The 17,063-nt window shown below is 35.1% G+C and overlaps 4 protein-coding genes across 7 annotated transcripts; 1 reads left to right on the forward strand and 3 right to left on the reverse strand.

Moving 5' to 3' along the window:
- Nucleotides 1-1,994: 1,994 nt before the first annotated feature.
- On the reverse strand, nt 1,995-7,794 carry LOC120770043 (homeobox protein Mohawk). Of its 3 annotated transcripts, none has more exons than XM_040097158.1 (9): nt 7,523-7,794; nt 6,114-6,353; nt 5,352-5,728; nt 5,094-5,285; nt 4,874-5,025; nt 3,987-4,085; nt 3,149-3,282; nt 2,856-3,071; nt 1,995-2,780 (listed from the first exon to the last, which is right to left on the reverse strand). In XM_040097158.1, the coding sequence occupies exons 2-9, from the start codon at nt 6,235-6,237 to the stop codon at nt 2,659-2,661; spliced, it is 1,416 nt and encodes a 471-aa protein (XP_039953092.1). In that variant the 5' UTR covers nt 6,238-6,353; nt 7,523-7,794; the 3' UTR covers nt 1,995-2,658. The 3 variants fall into 3 exon arrangements, with proteins under 3 accessions (XP_039953092.1, XP_039953094.1, XP_039953093.1); XM_040097160.1 differs by having other exon boundaries at nt 3,149-3,270; nt 7,523-7,792; XM_040097159.1 differs by lacking the exon at nt 7,523-7,794 and adding an exon at nt 6,549-6,900.
- Nucleotides 7,795-7,855: 61 nt separating this feature from the next.
- LOC120770042 lies at nt 7,856-10,752 on the forward strand. Its single transcript, XM_040097157.1, has 3 exons — nt 7,856-7,960; nt 8,066-8,221; nt 8,284-10,752. The coding sequence occupies exon 3, from the start codon at nt 8,294-8,296 to the stop codon at nt 10,211-10,213; it is 1,920 nt and encodes a 639-aa protein (XP_039953091.1). The 5' UTR covers nt 7,856-7,960; nt 8,066-8,221; nt 8,284-8,293; the 3' UTR covers nt 10,214-10,752.
- Nucleotides 10,753-10,783: 31 nt separating this feature from the next.
- LOC120770044 lies at nt 10,784-12,539 on the reverse strand. Its single transcript, XM_040097161.1, has 3 exons — nt 11,440-12,539; nt 11,244-11,377; nt 10,784-11,181 (listed from the first exon to the last, which is right to left on the reverse strand). The coding sequence occupies exons 1-3, from the start codon at nt 12,390-12,392 to the stop codon at nt 10,997-10,999; spliced, it is 1,272 nt and encodes a 423-aa protein (XP_039953095.1). The 5' UTR covers nt 12,393-12,539; the 3' UTR covers nt 10,784-10,996.
- A 476-nt stretch (nt 12,540-13,015) lies between these two features.
- LOC120772513 (ctenidin-1-like) lies at nt 13,016-13,690 on the reverse strand. Of its 2 annotated transcripts, XM_040101160.1 has the most exons (3): nt 13,551-13,690; nt 13,395-13,488; nt 13,016-13,337 (listed from the first exon to the last, which is right to left on the reverse strand). In XM_040101160.1, the coding sequence occupies exons 1-3, from the start codon at nt 13,563-13,565 to the stop codon at nt 13,108-13,110; spliced, it is 339 nt and encodes a 112-aa protein (XP_039957094.1). In that variant the 5' UTR covers nt 13,566-13,690; the 3' UTR covers nt 13,016-13,107. The 2 variants fall into 2 exon arrangements, with proteins under 2 accessions (XP_039957094.1, XP_039957093.1); XM_040101159.1 differs by having other exon boundaries at nt 13,016-13,488.
- Nucleotides 13,691-17,063: the final 3,373 nt, after the last annotated feature.

Raw genomic sequence — 17,063 nt, forward strand, 5'->3', positions numbered from 1 at the left:
TAACGTTCGGCGGAACCTTAGCTGGTATGCACTTCACAGATGCATTTCTTTATAGCATAAAATATCTTTCTCTTGATTTTTAACAAACAATTTGTGCGGTTAATGCGATCCTATCAATTTTTTCGAAGATTGTACGGTTGCTTTGAACAATAATCCATTCAGAATTTCCTGAATATATCTTGTCAAATAAAATAGTTTTTCATACAAGAACTTGATTTTGATTGAGCAGTTTGTATGGCACTGAGAAAGGTTAGTACCTTTGAAATAATTATTAAAGAATCACATTGACACAAAAAATATTAGAAAAAATGTAATTTAAAAAGAAAATTTTACTACAACAAGTGCAACACAATTAAATTCATTACTTTTCACAACTATTTTCAATAGGACTGTTTTTAGGCCCCTGGTTTTATATTTGCTACATAAATTTATTATTTTAAATTATTGTTGGTGAACACGAAACATAATTTCAAGTACCACGGATAAGTCAATGTTAATAAAATTCGATACAAAACTTTCTTGAAAACACTGAGAACCTTTAAAATAATTTAAAACTTAATTTAGTGGAAAGGTCAGTCCCGATACAGTTAATGTTCTAAATTTCAAAATTTAACACCTTGCAACAGTAGAGAGATCCACAATGTGTTTTTGAGTCAGGAAAGCGTGTTCTTGTGATATTTTATTTATAATGCAGCAAATTTTAGTGCGGATAGTCTAGCACAAGGAACTTCACTTATAAGCCGCTGTATTTGGTTAAAGCTGCAAAAAAATAAATAACGATATACATATTATATGTATGTAACGGTAAAATTTAAAAATCATACCAAGTTGATTTGTTCCTTTAAGGAATACGAAAACAATGCTTTCAGTCGTCATGTATGTATATATGTAACTACTAAAATTAGTAATTTTCACTTTTAAATTTTTATTTCATTAGACAAATTGTGGATTATTTGTATATATGAATTATTGTTTCTTATTTATGATTAACAATTTGCGATATTTATATTTGTATTATATTTATATTTTAATTGATTTTAAGTAAATTTTTAATTTGTTTGCTAAATTTCTTTATACATTTTCGTATTACAAAGGTCAGAAATTAAGAATTGGTAGTTAGCGGGCTGGAAAGTTATCATTTAAAAGAAAGCTTAATGTCTAGGCTTAGTGCTAGTTTGGACCGTAAAAAATAATTGTAATTTTTTTTTTAATTTTTTCCAAATTGCGAAAAGTACTAATAATTATTTATGCATTTCTATATTTGTTTACAAGTTTTTCTTCGCTCTTCCAATTAATTTACATGTGTACAACGCGTTTAAGTAAAATGCTTATCAACTAGTTTTGTAAGTAAACCCTTTGAAATATGTTACATTTACGCATTTCATATATATTTATTTATTTATTTTTTTTTTTTTTGGTAAAATTAAATTTGAATTTTTGTTGTAAAATTAAATTTTTTTTGTGAAATTAATTTTTTTTGTAAAATCAAATTTAAAAATTTTCTTTTTTAATTTTTTAGACAGCTATTCGCCACATTGCATCAGTAAAGTAAAAAATAATTTCTTAAATTTAAACAAGAGGTTAAGCAGAAACGCACTAAAATTTGCTAACACATATTTGATGGCTTTTTGAGAAATATGGCGAAACTCAATAAAAAAAAAAAATAAAAATTATTTACGGACCTGATTTCCATTTTTTCAAACTCATAATCAGAGATAATCCTGCTCATAATCAATTTAGACTTTTCAATATTCGTGCACAATTTATTTTTGACAGTTTTAAATGATGCAATGCGGCAGTAGCGGGAAATACCATACATTATAACAACTCTCAAGCGACATATCAGCTGTTCTTTGTTTATTTTAAAAATGTAGAAAATCCAAAGGAAGGATATGGAAAAACTAAATGGAGCATTAATAAAAGACAAATTAACATATTCGCTTTCATGCGATACCACGCAGAGTTTTGCACGTGTGTGTAACATAAAATAAAAAAAAGTATTGAATATTTAAAAAAATAAATAAAAAGAATCCTAGCATTTTCTGCACCGCGCAGAAGAGACCGTAATCAGTTGTTGCGACAATCCCTTATTATCGAAATTGTTGTAAATTTGCCTAATGCACTTTTGCAAAAAATAGAGGAAGTTTAAAGTTAAAGCAATATAATTTATTATTATTAGTAGCTATTTGGCAAATTGACGTATTTTCATTTGATAATCTGTAGATATATGAGCATCTGCAACCAAGTATACAAAACACTTAATTATTAGGAAGTGATAAATACGCGTTTAATGTAATTCATGTAAAACATTGACAAATTAATGCAAATATTGTAGTTGCGAAATTAAAGTGAAAAAAACGAATATAATTAACATATGCTATAAGAAATATTGAACATTAGCAGCAAGCAGAAAATATTTGAAATGTAACCGATTATTGCGCTATATGTATGGTACTAACTAGTGCTTAGAAGTGTTATTATTGCTCACACAACGATGAGCTATCAGAAATTTTAGCATAAATAAAACTGTTGCAAAGCAAGGCTTAATTTCACATTTTTGACACTATACAAAAGACACATCACTGCAAACAGTTCGTGGATGTATGAATTTCTTCGTTTTGTTGTATTGTTCATTGCGTGATATTGGTGGTCGCCTAACTAATTTCCCAGCACATGCACATCTTCGTCTTCTTGCTCTTTCTCACGTTGGCGCACGGCCACTGCCGTCTCCACCAGCAGGTACAAACATTTAAATTTATCTTTATCGTCACGGATGACACCTGCAAAAGAAGTAATATTTATGTCAGTTTTACCGTAATTTCGGATATTTTGTGGGTAGAAAAGTGCAGACAAACCTTTCACCAGATGACTGCCAGGATGTATAACCTGTACGGTTGATGTAATTGTATTGTTATTTGTTGCATTTGCGCTATTATTATTACTGTTAGACGCATTTGAGACGCCTGATGTGACAACCGTTGCTTCGGCGCCCACTGTTACGCCCGGTTCAGCTTTACACTCGATTGGGGTGACCAGCGCATTCACATTGGCAGCCGCTATCACATTGTTGCCTGAGGGGAAAGAGATAAGTAATAGCAATTAAAGTAGATCTACACGATTATGCATCGTTTAGAGGGTAGTGCCGTACCTGTTGTTGTTGCGCCAGTAACACCTATTGCAGATTGCGCCGTCGTCGTGTGCGGATGTGATGCCGTCGTCCAATAGGTGTTATTCGTTGCAGTTGGACTAGAGGTCGTTACTTCCTCGGTACTGAAAACAGTCCCGTAAAAGAAACGTTCAATAGACGAAATAAGTTTACGCATTCATTTCGGGACGGACGGTGAAGTCACATATAACCAAAATGAAGCGGTATGAGCGTAGGAACGAGGAGGTGGGTGGGAGTTTTTTTTTTTTTTTTTGTTTGAGATGAACAACGTACAAACACACACGTGACGAAGATATTAACAAGATATTGTTGTTGGGGGTGTGTTGTTTTACGTTTACATAGGTTATATGTGTTTTGTTTTTGTAGTGGTACAATCATAGTGGCAGTAGTGATGGTGGTGGTGGTATTGATGTTGGAAAAATTTTGAAAAGTTCCAGGCAGGCAATAGACATGGGTTGTAGACCAAAAAATACGTGTAAATATCGGAAATTTTCGAAAAACATATTGAACACAAAAAAAATAGAAAGAAAATTTCAAAGAAGTATAATAGTAAAAGAGAAAATAATTGTGGGCAGCCAAATAACTACACCTTTTTTTATAACACATTAGAAAAAAAATATTGTTTTAATAAATACATAAAAAATGATGTTTTAGCAAAATTAACGTTCAAATACTCAAATTCAACATTTGTACAATAGTTAAATATCAAAGACTCAAATCTAACATTTGTACATATATACAAGAGAGCTACAATAATTTTACTACTGAGCTGTTCGCAATAGGTGTAGTTAAATGCTTTATTCGCATTGTAAAAACTTACTTCATAACGCTTTGCCAAGCGTCTGAGCTTTCAAATTTGCCTTCCTCCTCACTTTGTGGCTCGCACGAATCATATTCGTTGACGCTGTCATCTTCCGATCTGTAAGAATATAAATACATGTTATTATTAAAAACCAAAAACACAAAACCTTGGTTTGCAAAAGTACAACCAAAGTGAAATATAATTCGCTATTAAAAAATCGTAATGCTCCAAATAAAATTACACTAAATTATGATAGTACATCAACCACACAAACAGCGAAAAACTATACAATGAAATAAAAAAGCAAAGCATTTACAACACAAGCCATTGTCCGACTACCTCAACGCATTGAAATATGAATTCTTCGTTTGCGGCATACTATTCTGGATGTGAAAAATTTGATTGAGTGTTTGTGAATAGAAGTATTTCGTACTGTGCGGATACTGAGAATGTGCCGCCGCGGACGAGTTGATTGAAGATGGCGGAGAAGCTGGCAAACCTGCAACAGCAGCAATATCTGGATTTTGCATAACGCCCGTGCTAGTATTGTATGAAGGCTGTTGCATTTGTGCAGCAGCAGCAGCGGCGGTGGCTGCATTGGCGGCTGCTTGCCTTTGTTTAGCGGCTTGAATTTTTGCCAAAATTTTCGCCTGAATTTGTGGATGCAAATTTTGAAAGCCTTGCGGATTGGCAGCAATCGCCTGCTGCCACCTTTTCGCATGGTTTTAAAGCAGTTCGAATTATTCGATTTTTTGATTGATTGATTGATGACGAAATAAATGCAATATTTGGTGATTAATGAATGAGGTTGACAAGAGCAAAATACATTTATATAATATTTAAACAAAAAGAAGCAATTAATAAATATTAAACTGTCACAAGACTTCCAATTATTTTCGACATACCTATAAATTACACTATCATCGTACTCCATGTCTGGTTCAACTTTAACCATGTGACCGCCAGGCGTTTGTACGAAATGTCCTAACGCAGTTAGTACATTTGCGACGCCATCATGCACCTCATCACCCTCAACTTCCTCCGTCGCGCCAACGATCTAAAAAAATAACCAAAACAAATATTTTAAAATACATTTTTACGTGTATATGTATTAAAAATGCTTACCACTTCGGATGCTGGACTGCCGGTAATAGGATTTGGTACAATTCCACTTGCACTTAAACTATTTGATGAGTTTATTGATGAGTTCAATTTTTTACCGCGCCTTGAAATGGTGAAGTGTAAGGGGTCATTACCCTCACGTCGTATCATTTCGGGCAATATACGTCTTCGGGCGTTGATAAACCAATTGCAAACCTTTTTTCAATATATTTAAAGTTAACAAATATACATATATTACAAATATTACAGTTGATAACACACCTGCAGAACTGTCAAATTAGCTTCTTGTGATAGTGTAAATTTTTCTGCATCGCTAGGGTATGCATTGTAGCGATGTTCATACAACCAACGTTTTAAGATCTTAACAGATTGTTTTGGCAGGTTGCCGCGTCGCTTGCGCATTAAAGAATTGTCCGCATTGCCATCATTGGATTCCATTAACATATCCTTGAAATCTTTGACATCTTGCATATCAGACAAATCGTGTTCGGTCAAATCCTCTTCAACAATGCTTTCATGATGATGTACGTCATCATCATCATCGGCTTCAACAACACCCAAAACGGTGACACCGTCATGCTCAATATCTTCTTGACCATCTTCCTCGACGCTCGATGTAGATTGAAATCGATCTCGCGCTACAAATAAAGATATAAATTTGTGTTATATACGATATTGCAATTTGCGTTAATTTGTAGCACCCACTTGATGCCGCTCAAGACCGAACTGTCTTCAACAAAATATTTTCATATAATCAATACCTAAAAATGAGTCTGTTGCAAGTGTGTAAACCAAATAACTTTTTTACAATTTGGCATGCAAGTGACATTTCCTTGTCAAATAGTGTATTTTGACAAGCCGGCATGGCGATGTCAAGTGCCACCGGTCTGTCATTCCATTCTAAGCTATTGTCAACGCTACTGTCTTTCACTAAAAGTCTTAAATATCGGTACTAAGGGTTTTTGCTAGCATAACGTCACAGTATATTTATTAATAACATACAATTATAGGATTTTTATTTACCTTCGTGCGCTATAATCTGCGCTTGTATTTGCGCCTCTTGCGCCATATCCTGTATGTCTTGGCGTACTTGTCGGTCTAACGCCAAATTGACTTCTTCGTGATGCAGTGTGTCCGGTGAGAGCATTTTGAATCTTTGAAATAGTGACTGTTTCCTCTTATAACTCGCACGATCAATGCTACAGAATCATTTATATTAGCAATCTTCTTACTAACGTATGTTGGAGCAGCCCAACGTGTAACCTGGGGATGATACAAAAACGAAAACTATTTTTAAAATGTTTAATACAACTAGTGTAACCAATTTGCTTCATCAACAATGCTACAATTTATTTTTAATTCGATATTTCAAAGAAAAAAAATCAAAGCGTCTTACAAAATTCAAAAGTTGAAATATTCAGAGTCAAAATTAAAATATGCCGCCAAACGTCTGCTTACTATTTGATATATAAGTGTTCAAGTGATTTTGTCGCCTAAATACGATTAAAGCGTTTTTCTAAAATCAATTTTTTAACAAAGTTGCCTTAGGGATCACAAGTCAGCAGTTGCTTGGATGCTTCCTATAGTTTTCCTAGATAGCTCTAGACTTGCGTTTTTATCATACAGTAGTTTGCCGGCTCCAGTGGCTTTTGACATGCATTTGTATACAAAATCCACAAAACGTCAATTTCTACTGCGATTTTTGACTAATTAAACTTCAAACTTTTTTCCTTCAATAAACTTGAACGCCACGAAATATGAAGCACGCGTTTGACATTTGTCATCTATTGTTCTCCATGACGTTTTACACCATTCCAACTTGAAGAGAGAATGAAACAGATATACTCGAATTTTTTGTGTTCTTTCAACGAAAATAGAATTGATAAAAGAATAATTTAAAAGCAAAAAAAGTATTTCGTTTCTTTTGTCAAAATGGCGGAAACAAAATAATTGGTGAGAAAGTGACATATAGAAAAATGCAATTGGAAGGAAATGTCATTGGAATATTTTAAATAAGAATGAAATATATGAAGTACATAAGTAAATATAAAAATGTTCTACCACCCAGCGGGCTTTGGTATGATGCTAAGGGAGATATTTTCAACCAAAACATCACCGAACGAACCGAATCTACATGTTTTAATGTAGGAATAATTATATTCGGTTAAGTTACGCGTTTTAATTATATACTCAATATATACGAAAAAAAACAAAAAAATAGGTCAGAAGTGGAGTATACAATAGCCAAAGTTCTGCGCAAGATGGCCGAGGCCGTTGTAACATCTATGTACAGCAGGAAATTACGATATTCCAATATTTGTCTCTTTGTATCCAAACTGAAACTTTATTATTTTATTTATTTAGCCAATGTATGAGCTTTTGTAAAGATCCATAGGCGCTACGTTGACATCACCAATATCTATATTCCATACCTCAAATGTCGTTGAATGTCAAATAGAAGCAGTAGACACAGCGAAATACCGATAATTTTCACAAAGCAGAAAAAATGAAGTTTTGTCCGTCAACTAGTCAAAAATGTCAATTTGACATTTTCAACGCACAAATTTTGTTATTGTGTACACACAAAACAATTATTTAAGCTGTTCAATTTTATATACCACTTTGAAATTTATTTTCAATTTCGATTTATATGCTCGCGGAATTTTCACAGTTTTACACCGATTGCGTTAACCATACAACAAACGATTCCATTCAATACCTAAAATGCTATCAAAAAGTAGACGAAACGAACATCGAGCTAGAGCCGATTTGACAGCCGAAGCAGCGAACGAAGGCAGAATTGACTTCGCTTTTGCGCCTTTACAGTTCCGTTTTGGCAACATATTCGTGGATAAAGAATTAAAGAAGATGTAGGTGCAGTTATCCATTTGTTTTGCTATGCACTTTCTACAGGGCTGTGGAATTTGAATCACACGTATTTTGATTAATGTTGAAAGTGTATATTTTGATTTCAGTGTACTTCGTGGAACAAAATTTAAGGCGCGTTTCCTTTCATTTGCGTTGATAGTAATCGAATTTATTCTAATGAAATTTAAGCACGAATTGGAGCTCGATTTAACACTATTGCAACCCTGGATACCTATTAACCCATTATATTTTGTGTAGGGCACGTAAGTTAATTCATATGATAATAAACATGTTTTCAATAAAATGGTATATCTATCTGTATCAGGTCAGCGACTATGAGTTTTTCTTCAAAGGTGCTGTCGAACATAAAACGTTCAAATGATTCAGAAGAGGATGAATGCGATCAGCATAACGCTTCATTACTGAAAGTTTTAAATTCTATTCCTGCAACAGAATTTGATACGCTGGTGGATGTAAATCCAAGCGGTGCGGATTTCAAGGAAGAATCCGAAACTTGCATTGATCCTTTATTTAACAATGTGGAAATTACTTCACAAAATTCCTACACATACACATATCAGGATGCTGACATACTAGAAACTGATGAAAGTGAGGGTGATGATAATGAAAACAATGCAACAAGTCAACTTAACAAAAGAAAGCGACGTCAAGATGAATTCAGAGGACTTAATGGGTTTTTATGGAAAACCGCGAGAACAAATGGAGCTGAAAACGAAAAGTTTCAATCTGCACTACAATTGCTGCAACCTAGAGGCAAAGGGCCCGCCCACACAATGGGAAGTATACTGGAAATGTGGAGTTTACTTCTTGATGAACAAATTATCACTCAAATTTTGCATTACACCAACATAGAGATAAAGGAAAGGAGAGCGAAATTGCCACATCAACGGTTAATCGATGCGGTAGAGTTTCGCGCTTGGATAGGGCTTAATTATCTTTGTGGTATATTTCGTAATGCTACTCATAATGGACCACTGGACGAATTATGGTCATTGGAGTTAGGAAATGCTGTATTTCGCGCCACAATGCCTCTGAAAAGATTCAAATTTATATACGAATGCTTAAGCTTTGGAGAAAATGACGTAAATGGAAAGAAATATAATTCCCGGTCAGTATTGGATATATGGAACAAGTTTTTAGTAAACTGTCGTTCATATTATGCACCAAGTGGTAATTGTTCCGTTGACGAAGTGCTGATTAATTTGACAAATTCAAGTGAAGATTCGCAATTGTTAACGTTATGCGATGCAAAGACGCTTTATATGTGCAATGCGATTCTGCACCCAAAAGGGGCTTATACGGAACGTGACGTGCTACGACTGGTATCCGACATTAAAGGAAGCAAAAGAAATGTAGTACTTCCGCCAAAATTTATTAGCGTAGAACTAACGAATAAACTGATGGAAATGGACTTGTCTGTAGTAGGCATGTTGCCCAATAATGCTTTGGAGCTGCCAGCAGACCACGCGTCGAACAGTGGTTGGCGAAGATTATACTCGGATCATTGCACATTAATATCAAGTGAAACTTGTCCGGAAAATTTTTTGGCCAGCGGCATTCCGAAAACAATAAATGTAGAACGTTTATACAATTTAAGCTGTAATGCATGCAAAACTTACAACAAAGAATGTTGTACGTATTCAACGAGACATACAATACCATACAATGGCGTTCTTTTCTCGGCTAATTTCTTTCAGAACATGCTTGACTATGCCGCATTAAATTCATGGATACTTTTTGTGCTTTCTTCTAATGGCGATAAAAGCATAAAACAAAGAAACTTCCAACGACATCTTGGTCTATATCTAACACAGCAACAACTTAAACGACAACTTAATTCGAATCGTTTAACATTGCCACAAAAAGTACAAATCTCCGAAATTCTGGGTGAGCCAACCGACCAACTATTCGCCAGCGCCACAAGCGAGGCACATGGAGAAACTAACTTTATCTTTTTACAAACAGATAAAATGAAAATACCTGACGGTATCAAGTTATTTCCAAAAAATTTACAAAGTCGTTTATGTTGCCGAAAGTGTCCCAGTAAAAATTCGCGAAAAACAAAAACGCGGTGCCAACAATGCCTACGTCCGCTTTGCCAAAAACATTTTATACTGCGTTGCCGGGATTGTACAGGTGTCCCGGAAACAGTTGCAGCCACAGAGGCAAACAAATCAGAGACACTTATAAGTGAAAGTGATAATGAGGACGACGGGAATAATAACGACCCTTAGTATAGTAATTGCAGTATTATTTTCGATAAATGCGTTTGAATTTCTTGATGTGGATAAGTAGAAATTAATGGTCAATGCAGTTTATATTATATTTTTTTATTGGGACTTCACAGTATCAAAATCATTAAATTAAAGATTCAAATTACTTTCTGCAAGCGGTAACTTCTGGCAGTTTTGCTCATGATTTGGAAACGGAAATAAAAGTAGTAGCAAGTCGATAACAGCGATTTGTTTACGAGCCAAATATCAGCTGATTGTTATCGACAAATATACACATATGAAACGTTTAGAATTTTGAGAGAAATGTTTAAAATTTAGATCCAAGCTAAATACACATGGAAAAAATAAATGTGCCTTTGGCTCTAGTGTTTATTTTGAGGACTGGAAGGACGTACGTGCTTAGAGGCACTACGCTACCTTCCTTTGGTAACACGTTGCAATGATTATAGGATAATTAAGGATCTACCCAAATCAAATAATAAAACCTTAATTTAATTCTATAATTCCTTAACGTCGAATTTAATACTTTTAAAATATATTAATGCATTATTTATAAATAATACTTATTAATATTGAACTGTTTATTGCTTTATTTAGAACTTTGAATAGTGAACCATTAATTATTAGTGCAAGTTTACAAATATTTGTCAGGTGTAAAGTGTAACATTTCGCTATTTAACAACAAAAAATAAATACTATATGTTTCGCTTACTTCAAAAACGTTTACAGATAATTAAAAAAAAATAAAGTACCATCTGAAGTCATATTTTATTTCGCGATATTTTAAAATTTATACTGGAACTCTTTAATTGGTTTTGATTGATGACCCACATTGCGTACAGCAGTTTTTGCCGGTTGATTAAGGAACAAACTTAAAAATTGTTCATTTTGAACTGCGCTTAGCGGCATTCCTAGTTCACTGCAAGACTTAATGATCTCAGCACAAGCTCTTAAATCACTCCGCAAATCTTTAAAATTAGAACATTTTAATTCAATACTTCCTCAAAAAAAAAAAAAAAAAATTACTCACATTGGTGATTAAACAATTGACCCAGACAATTTGCGCAAGCTTCTCGTTGATCTTTTTGTAAAAACGCTTCAATTAGCCGATGTACAGCATCAACATTATTCGCACGTAAAAATGATGAACAAAGAGAACTTGAACTAGGGATGAAAATATTTGTGTTATTAACTCGTACCGTATGTACATACACAACAAAACATACCGTCGCGCGACAAGTAATTGTAGCTCTTTATAATGTTCATAAAGCTCTGCTGCGGATTTTTGGTCACAGAACCATTCACTAGCGAAACACTGTTTCCACACACAGGCGACAACAAAAATATCTTTTTGTTCTTTATATATTGAGCGTGCCACTTGCATCAGTGACACTAAGACCGCATCGCTCTTTTGCACTAATGTCTCTTCAACAATAGTACGAAATACGTTACGCGTCATTCGCCTGCCTTCATCCGTTTCCATACAGTCCCCATAGCCGCGATGCAATGTCATTAAAGCTATATCGGCACTTCCACTTCGCCATAGTGCCATTGCTTTGAACGGTGCGAAATTGGCATAGGTTTTAACAAGTGGATGTTCATGTAGCTTACACAAATCTGCCAATGAGTCAATCTGTTGCAAACGACACAATTGCATGAGGTATTTAAGACAAGCCAAGAGTACTTCATTCGATGGTAACTGTTTGTGACGTAAACATTGCCTGATTAGGTATAGAAAATCTGGTTTATTTTTTATTTCCACCGTAGATAATAATAAATTGTCCAGTTGTGCTTGAGATAAAGAACGTATATCTAGCCCCAGTTGTGGTGAACGAATAGCTTGTAAATCGCTTACAACACCTTTGGACAACATATTCACATTCTGACCGAAACTCGTAGATACCATTTCGTTGTGATCACTAAAGTTGTGTGCACTTAAATCACTTTTGTTGGTTTTCTTAATAAGCGTGTCTCGTAGTTCATCCCATTTCTTTGAATTGCGACTCACTAGTTCATTCGTTAAACAATCAATTGTGTCCAGTTGGGTGGACTTACGCTGTATTCTATTGTCTTGAGATGTACCTGAATGCAATGACGGCCAGAGAAAGGATATGCAGTTTTGAAAACGTTGTAAAGCTTTCGGTGAGCCGGGTGATGTACGACGCGTCAACATTGCCATGATGAACACCGTACGTCGCACCAATTCGACTCACTGACGTTGTATTGATTATTTAAAAAATAACTTTATTTCATTTTCAACTATTATTCAATGCAAATTTACGTATTTGGGGCTGTTTGGAAAAAAACAGAAGAACGCGAATTAATAATCGATTGTTTTGGTCAGAAGAAATCAGCTGTTTGTCAAAGTGAAAGGAGAAAAGTGTAGCTGCCAATTATTCGTTATTACATATCACAACTTAGGTAACACAGAATTATTTTGATTGAGTACTTTGGGAACTATTTAATGCCTCCAAAGCCTCCATTTAACAAATTCTTTATGATCTAACTATTTATTACATAATCTGAAAATATTATGCGTTAAAAGCACAGCAAAGGATTATTGGTATATTTGGATTTTTAGGTATTCCAACCGGTTATACGTTTATATAGTTACTAATTTTGGTTTGAGGTGACAAGTTTAAAACTAGAAGAAAATTTTAACAGTTACATTGTTTTATTATAATTTAGCATCTCAAGTCACAGCTACCGAATTATAATCTCACAATTGGAAAAACTGTTTGTTGCGTGCAATTAACCAGAATTCTTTCAGTCTATTATCAATAAAAATTAGCTCCAAATTCCTTTTTATCAGTTTTTATTTTTTTTCTATTTTAATACTTTTAACGCGTCAATTAATTGTGGTGTTAAAACTTTTTTATATATAATCGAAAATTTTAATAACCATGACCACCAGCACCATATCCGCCTTGTCCACCAAAGCCGCCTTGCCCACCGTAACCGCCGTTTCCACCATAGTTGCCTTGTCCTCCTCCAACTCCAGCACCACCGTGACCACCTCCTGAGCCACCACGTCCGCCTCCTAGACCACCTTGGCCGCCACCAAAACCACCTTGACCGCCTCCTAGACCACCTTGGCCGCCATTAAAACCACCTTGACCGTAACCTCCTTGACCGCCTCCTAGACCACCTTGACCGCCATTAAAACCACCTTGACCGTAACCGCCTTGACCGTAACCACCTTGACCGTGACCACCTCGACCGCCACCATGACCTGGATACGCCATTGTCACGGCGACGCAAACAGCGAGGATTATCTGAAAAGTACAAGTATAACGGTAAATAATTTATACATATTAAAATGGCACGGATTTGTTACCATTAGCTTAGCCATTCTTCAAATAGGCTTCAAATTGTCACTTGTGTAATTATGAAATCTTTGAATGAAACTGAACATTTTAAAAAATGTTGGTGCTTTTATATTGGAAAGCAGAAGCTGATAGGATGAATTCAAATCTAGAAAACACACTTGGTGGGATTATCAGTAATCGACATTGTTTTTGAGAAAAAACCCCGAAATATAATAAAAAAAATTAGTATTTGTTTACAATGATAACATGAAACTGTCTTTGCTGTGATTGTTGTTCCTGCCAGTTTTGCAGCCAAATGAATGAATGAAACCAAAATACCCGACAATGATAATGATTAAGCCTCAATTTTTGGTGTTTGTTTGACCTTCGGTTTTTAAAAACTAAAAAGATGTCTGCGTATACATATATACATACATACATATATTTGTGTTTATTTTCATATTTTAATCAAGACAAATAAAATCTTAGAAAAAATTAAAGCTTACTTTACTTTAATTAAAGTCTGCTAGAACAACAAAGAGAAATGTGCAATGATTAATGACTTGAAGATTCGACACATACATAATTGAATAGCCTAATTCCTTTAAAAACTATTATCCATTTATCTACTTATATGCATATATAAAAATTTTTTTAAATGATCAACTATCTTCGATTTTCGAAAGTCTATCTGCCTGTCGACCGACCGTCTGTGCGAACAACGAATAACTCGAGTAAAAATTAGTATGTATATCCTGGCATCTTACAGATGTAGATGTACGGAATCGAAGCATTGTTAAAAATTTTTGAAAGGCGAACATAACTCCTTTCTCTTAAATGTTTTACGTATATTACGCTATCCTGTAAGCTACTACAATTGTGCCAACAAAACTCGGCGGAGTACAGAACTTAGCCGTTACTAAATATTAAAAATTTGTATGGAATAAGGCCAGAAACGTCAAATTCAAGGAAGATACGGCAAGTAATCAGGTGGATTGAGTTCAAAATGGCTCTTCACTGCTATGAGAAAAATCATATCGACAGATAAATTTCAATAAAATAAAACGGGATTACATTACATTTTATCAGTAACTTGTAGATACCATTAGTTTTTGTGCGTTTAAATCACTTTTGTCGATCCTTTCCAAAAAGCGTATCTCTGCGGAAGGTTAGGCTAGGTTAAGTTCAATAGCTGATCCTCAAGTTGACAATCACTCTTCGGTTGCTATCGTTTGTGAAATCATAAAATAGGATTCTTGTAATCAGATCTTATAAGTCGACAAAGCGCTTTGTGGTCCATAGACGTTTAATTTCTATTTCCTTCAGCTCAGTGAAATCTCAATGATGGAACAGCCAAAAAAGAAGTGCACAGCTGGTTTTGCTTAGTTTTCTTTCAAACAGATTCCACAACTGGCATTCGGAAAAATTCTCAACCCTACCGCTTGGACCCCGATAGCGTACTGTCTAATTATATCACCTACAACTAGGGAAAGGCAATCCTTACTGAAGGCGGAGAGGTCAGTGGACTACTTGCACACCATCCACCTAGGTTAGTGTAGGGTCGAAAGGACCTTGCGATAGGGCAGCGTAGCCTAGTGCTGGCCAAGCTCTCACGAAGCCCAACTATTAAGTAGAAAAATGTACGAAGAGAGCTTTGTACGTTACCATTCTACAGATAGGGTGACTTTTCTTGCCAGCTCATCAGTCTTGCAGTTATCTGCGATTCCGCTGTGGCGTCGAACCCATCCTAATCTTATCGGAAAATGTCTCGATACCATAGATAGCGAGGTTAGGTATTAGGCACTGCAGGGTTAGTGAATTCATGACTTATATATATATGTATATGTATCACCGCTCTGCTAACAGTGTGGATGATCAAGAAGAAGGAGGCTGTACTCCAGAGTAATAGATCTATCGCTATCTTAATGGCAGTTGCTGGATAATTTCTGACATCCCCCCAGCAACCTTTCCCCCAATCTTTGGCCCAACCGTTAAGAAGCTCACTGATCCTCTCCTCCAGCGGCTTCTACCGTCACACATGTCCCTCGCAAGTATGTGGGCACACCGCCCATTGGCGACTCCATAATCCAGAAGCTCCGGTAAAAAGGCAAAGCGGGCGAGGATTTCTGAGTGTACTGATACATTTTCATTAAGAAACGTAGGTTCTGACTGTGTTAGGAACTTCCGCGACCATATCTTTCGGGTTAGATTTGTGAGAGTGACATGCAGAATGACATAAAGTGCCACGGTTGGTATGGACCATAGTGCAGCACATATGCTGATGAGCGGATGAGCTTCGTTGCAAGCTTTTGAGCTTCTCAGCCAGTGTAACTTTTTCTAGCGCCCTTCAGCACACAAACAGGCCATAGAATATAATGGACTTGACTATGTTGCTGTAGAGCCAAAGGATTACTTTGGAAACCATTTTTGTCAATTAAATATGCTTTATTTTCTTTCTCCTTGATATTGGTCTTCTATGAAATCTTTTTCTACAGAAGATGCTTCTTATCTCCTTGTAAATATATAATATATAATATACAATTTGTAATAGCCGATTACCGAATAGGAATTTCCAAAAACGACTTCATGCTGTGTGGTCATATGTATATGTAAGTAGGTATATTTATTTTTTATAAGTATGTATAAGTTTTTAGACGCACATATTTTAATAGCTTCCAACATACCTACAGTTCGAAAAATTAACAACAAGTAAGTAAGGGCTAATTTCGGTTATAACCGAACATTTCATGCTCTTGCAATTTGCACGGATTGCACAGGCAGGGGCATAGCTTCAGAGGGCTTGTTAGTTATTTAGGGTCCAGGGCAAGTTTTCGCTCGATTTTATCCATTCTAAGCTAATTTTATTAATATAACTCACATATTGGCCGATATATGTGGTATAAAGTTAACCGGAAGTCCGAAAATTTATATTTATAGGGTTTAAAGGAAGTATTGACCCTATCCAACCCATTTTTGATACACAGATATACTATTATCAAGAAAGGTCTTTCCAAATTTCAATTATATACATATCTCACACTACTACCTATATTTTCTGTAAAAAGTCAACTATAAGCGCTGGGTAAGCGTAACAGTGGTCGATTAGTAAGTTTCATCAAGATATCTCCATTTTTACTCAAGTTACAGCGTCTAAAAAATCATTTTGCAAACATTTTATGCTTGGATTTTTACGTTCACTTTAATTGTTCTTATTATTTCGAACACGTGTATGAATCTGTATGTATGAATGTGTATGCAATGTTACATACATATGTGCATGCATGTGGGCGTGTGTGCATTAGGGTGCTTCAAACAAATTTTTTGATTTTATTTTTTCAACTCTTACCCCCTAAAATGTTAGTGATTGACAAACAAAAAATCCTCCCTCAAGCCAGGCGCTGTAGCTTAACTCTAAGGGGTCGCTATTTTTTTTTAGGTTCCCATACATTTAATATAGGAATTTTCGTTTTTTCATTCAAACTAAAATTTCACCAACTAATTTTCGTTTCTCAAAAATAGCCATCACATATTCATAAAGTTGG

The sequence above is a fragment of the Bactrocera tryoni genome, chromosome 3, assembly GCF_016617805.1.
Source record: "Bactrocera tryoni isolate S06 chromosome 3, CSIRO_BtryS06_freeze2, whole genome shotgun sequence".
NCBI classification, from domain to species: domain Eukaryota; kingdom Metazoa; phylum Arthropoda; class Insecta; order Diptera; family Tephritidae; genus Bactrocera; species Bactrocera tryoni.

What these genes read in the sequence shown, in the direction of transcription:
- LOC120770043 (XM_040097158.1), bottom strand. Translation starts at nt 6,237, where the DNA reads ATGCTCTCACCGGACACACTGCATCACGAAGAAGTCAATTTGGCGTTA. An exon ending in GCAGATTATAGCGCACGAAG is followed by an intron (nt 5,729 to 6,113) that starts GTAAATAAAAAT and finishes CTTTATTTGTAG; the next exon opens with CGCGAGATCGATTTCAATCT. An exon ending in TACTGGCGCAACAACAACAG is followed by an intron (nt 3,072 to 3,148) that starts GTACGGCACTAC and finishes CTTTCCCCTCAG; the next exon opens with GCAACAATGTGATAGCGGCT.
- LOC120770042 (XM_040097157.1), top strand. Translation starts at nt 8,294, where the DNA reads ATGAGTTTTTCTTCAAAGGTGCTGTCGAACATAAAACGTTCAAATGAT.
- LOC120770044 (XM_040097161.1), bottom strand. Translation starts at nt 12,392, where the DNA reads ATGGCAATGTTGACGCGTCGTACATCACCCGGCTCACCGAAAGCTTTA. An exon ending in CAATTACTTGTCGCGCGACG is followed by an intron (nt 11,378 to 11,439) that starts GTATGTTTTGTT and finishes TTTCATCCCTAG; the next exon opens with TTCAAGTTCTCTTTGTTCAT. An exon ending in TCAATTGTTTAATCACCAAT is followed by an intron (nt 11,182 to 11,243) that starts GTGAGTAATTTT and finishes CTAATTTTAAAG; the next exon opens with ATTTGCGGAGTGATTTAAGA.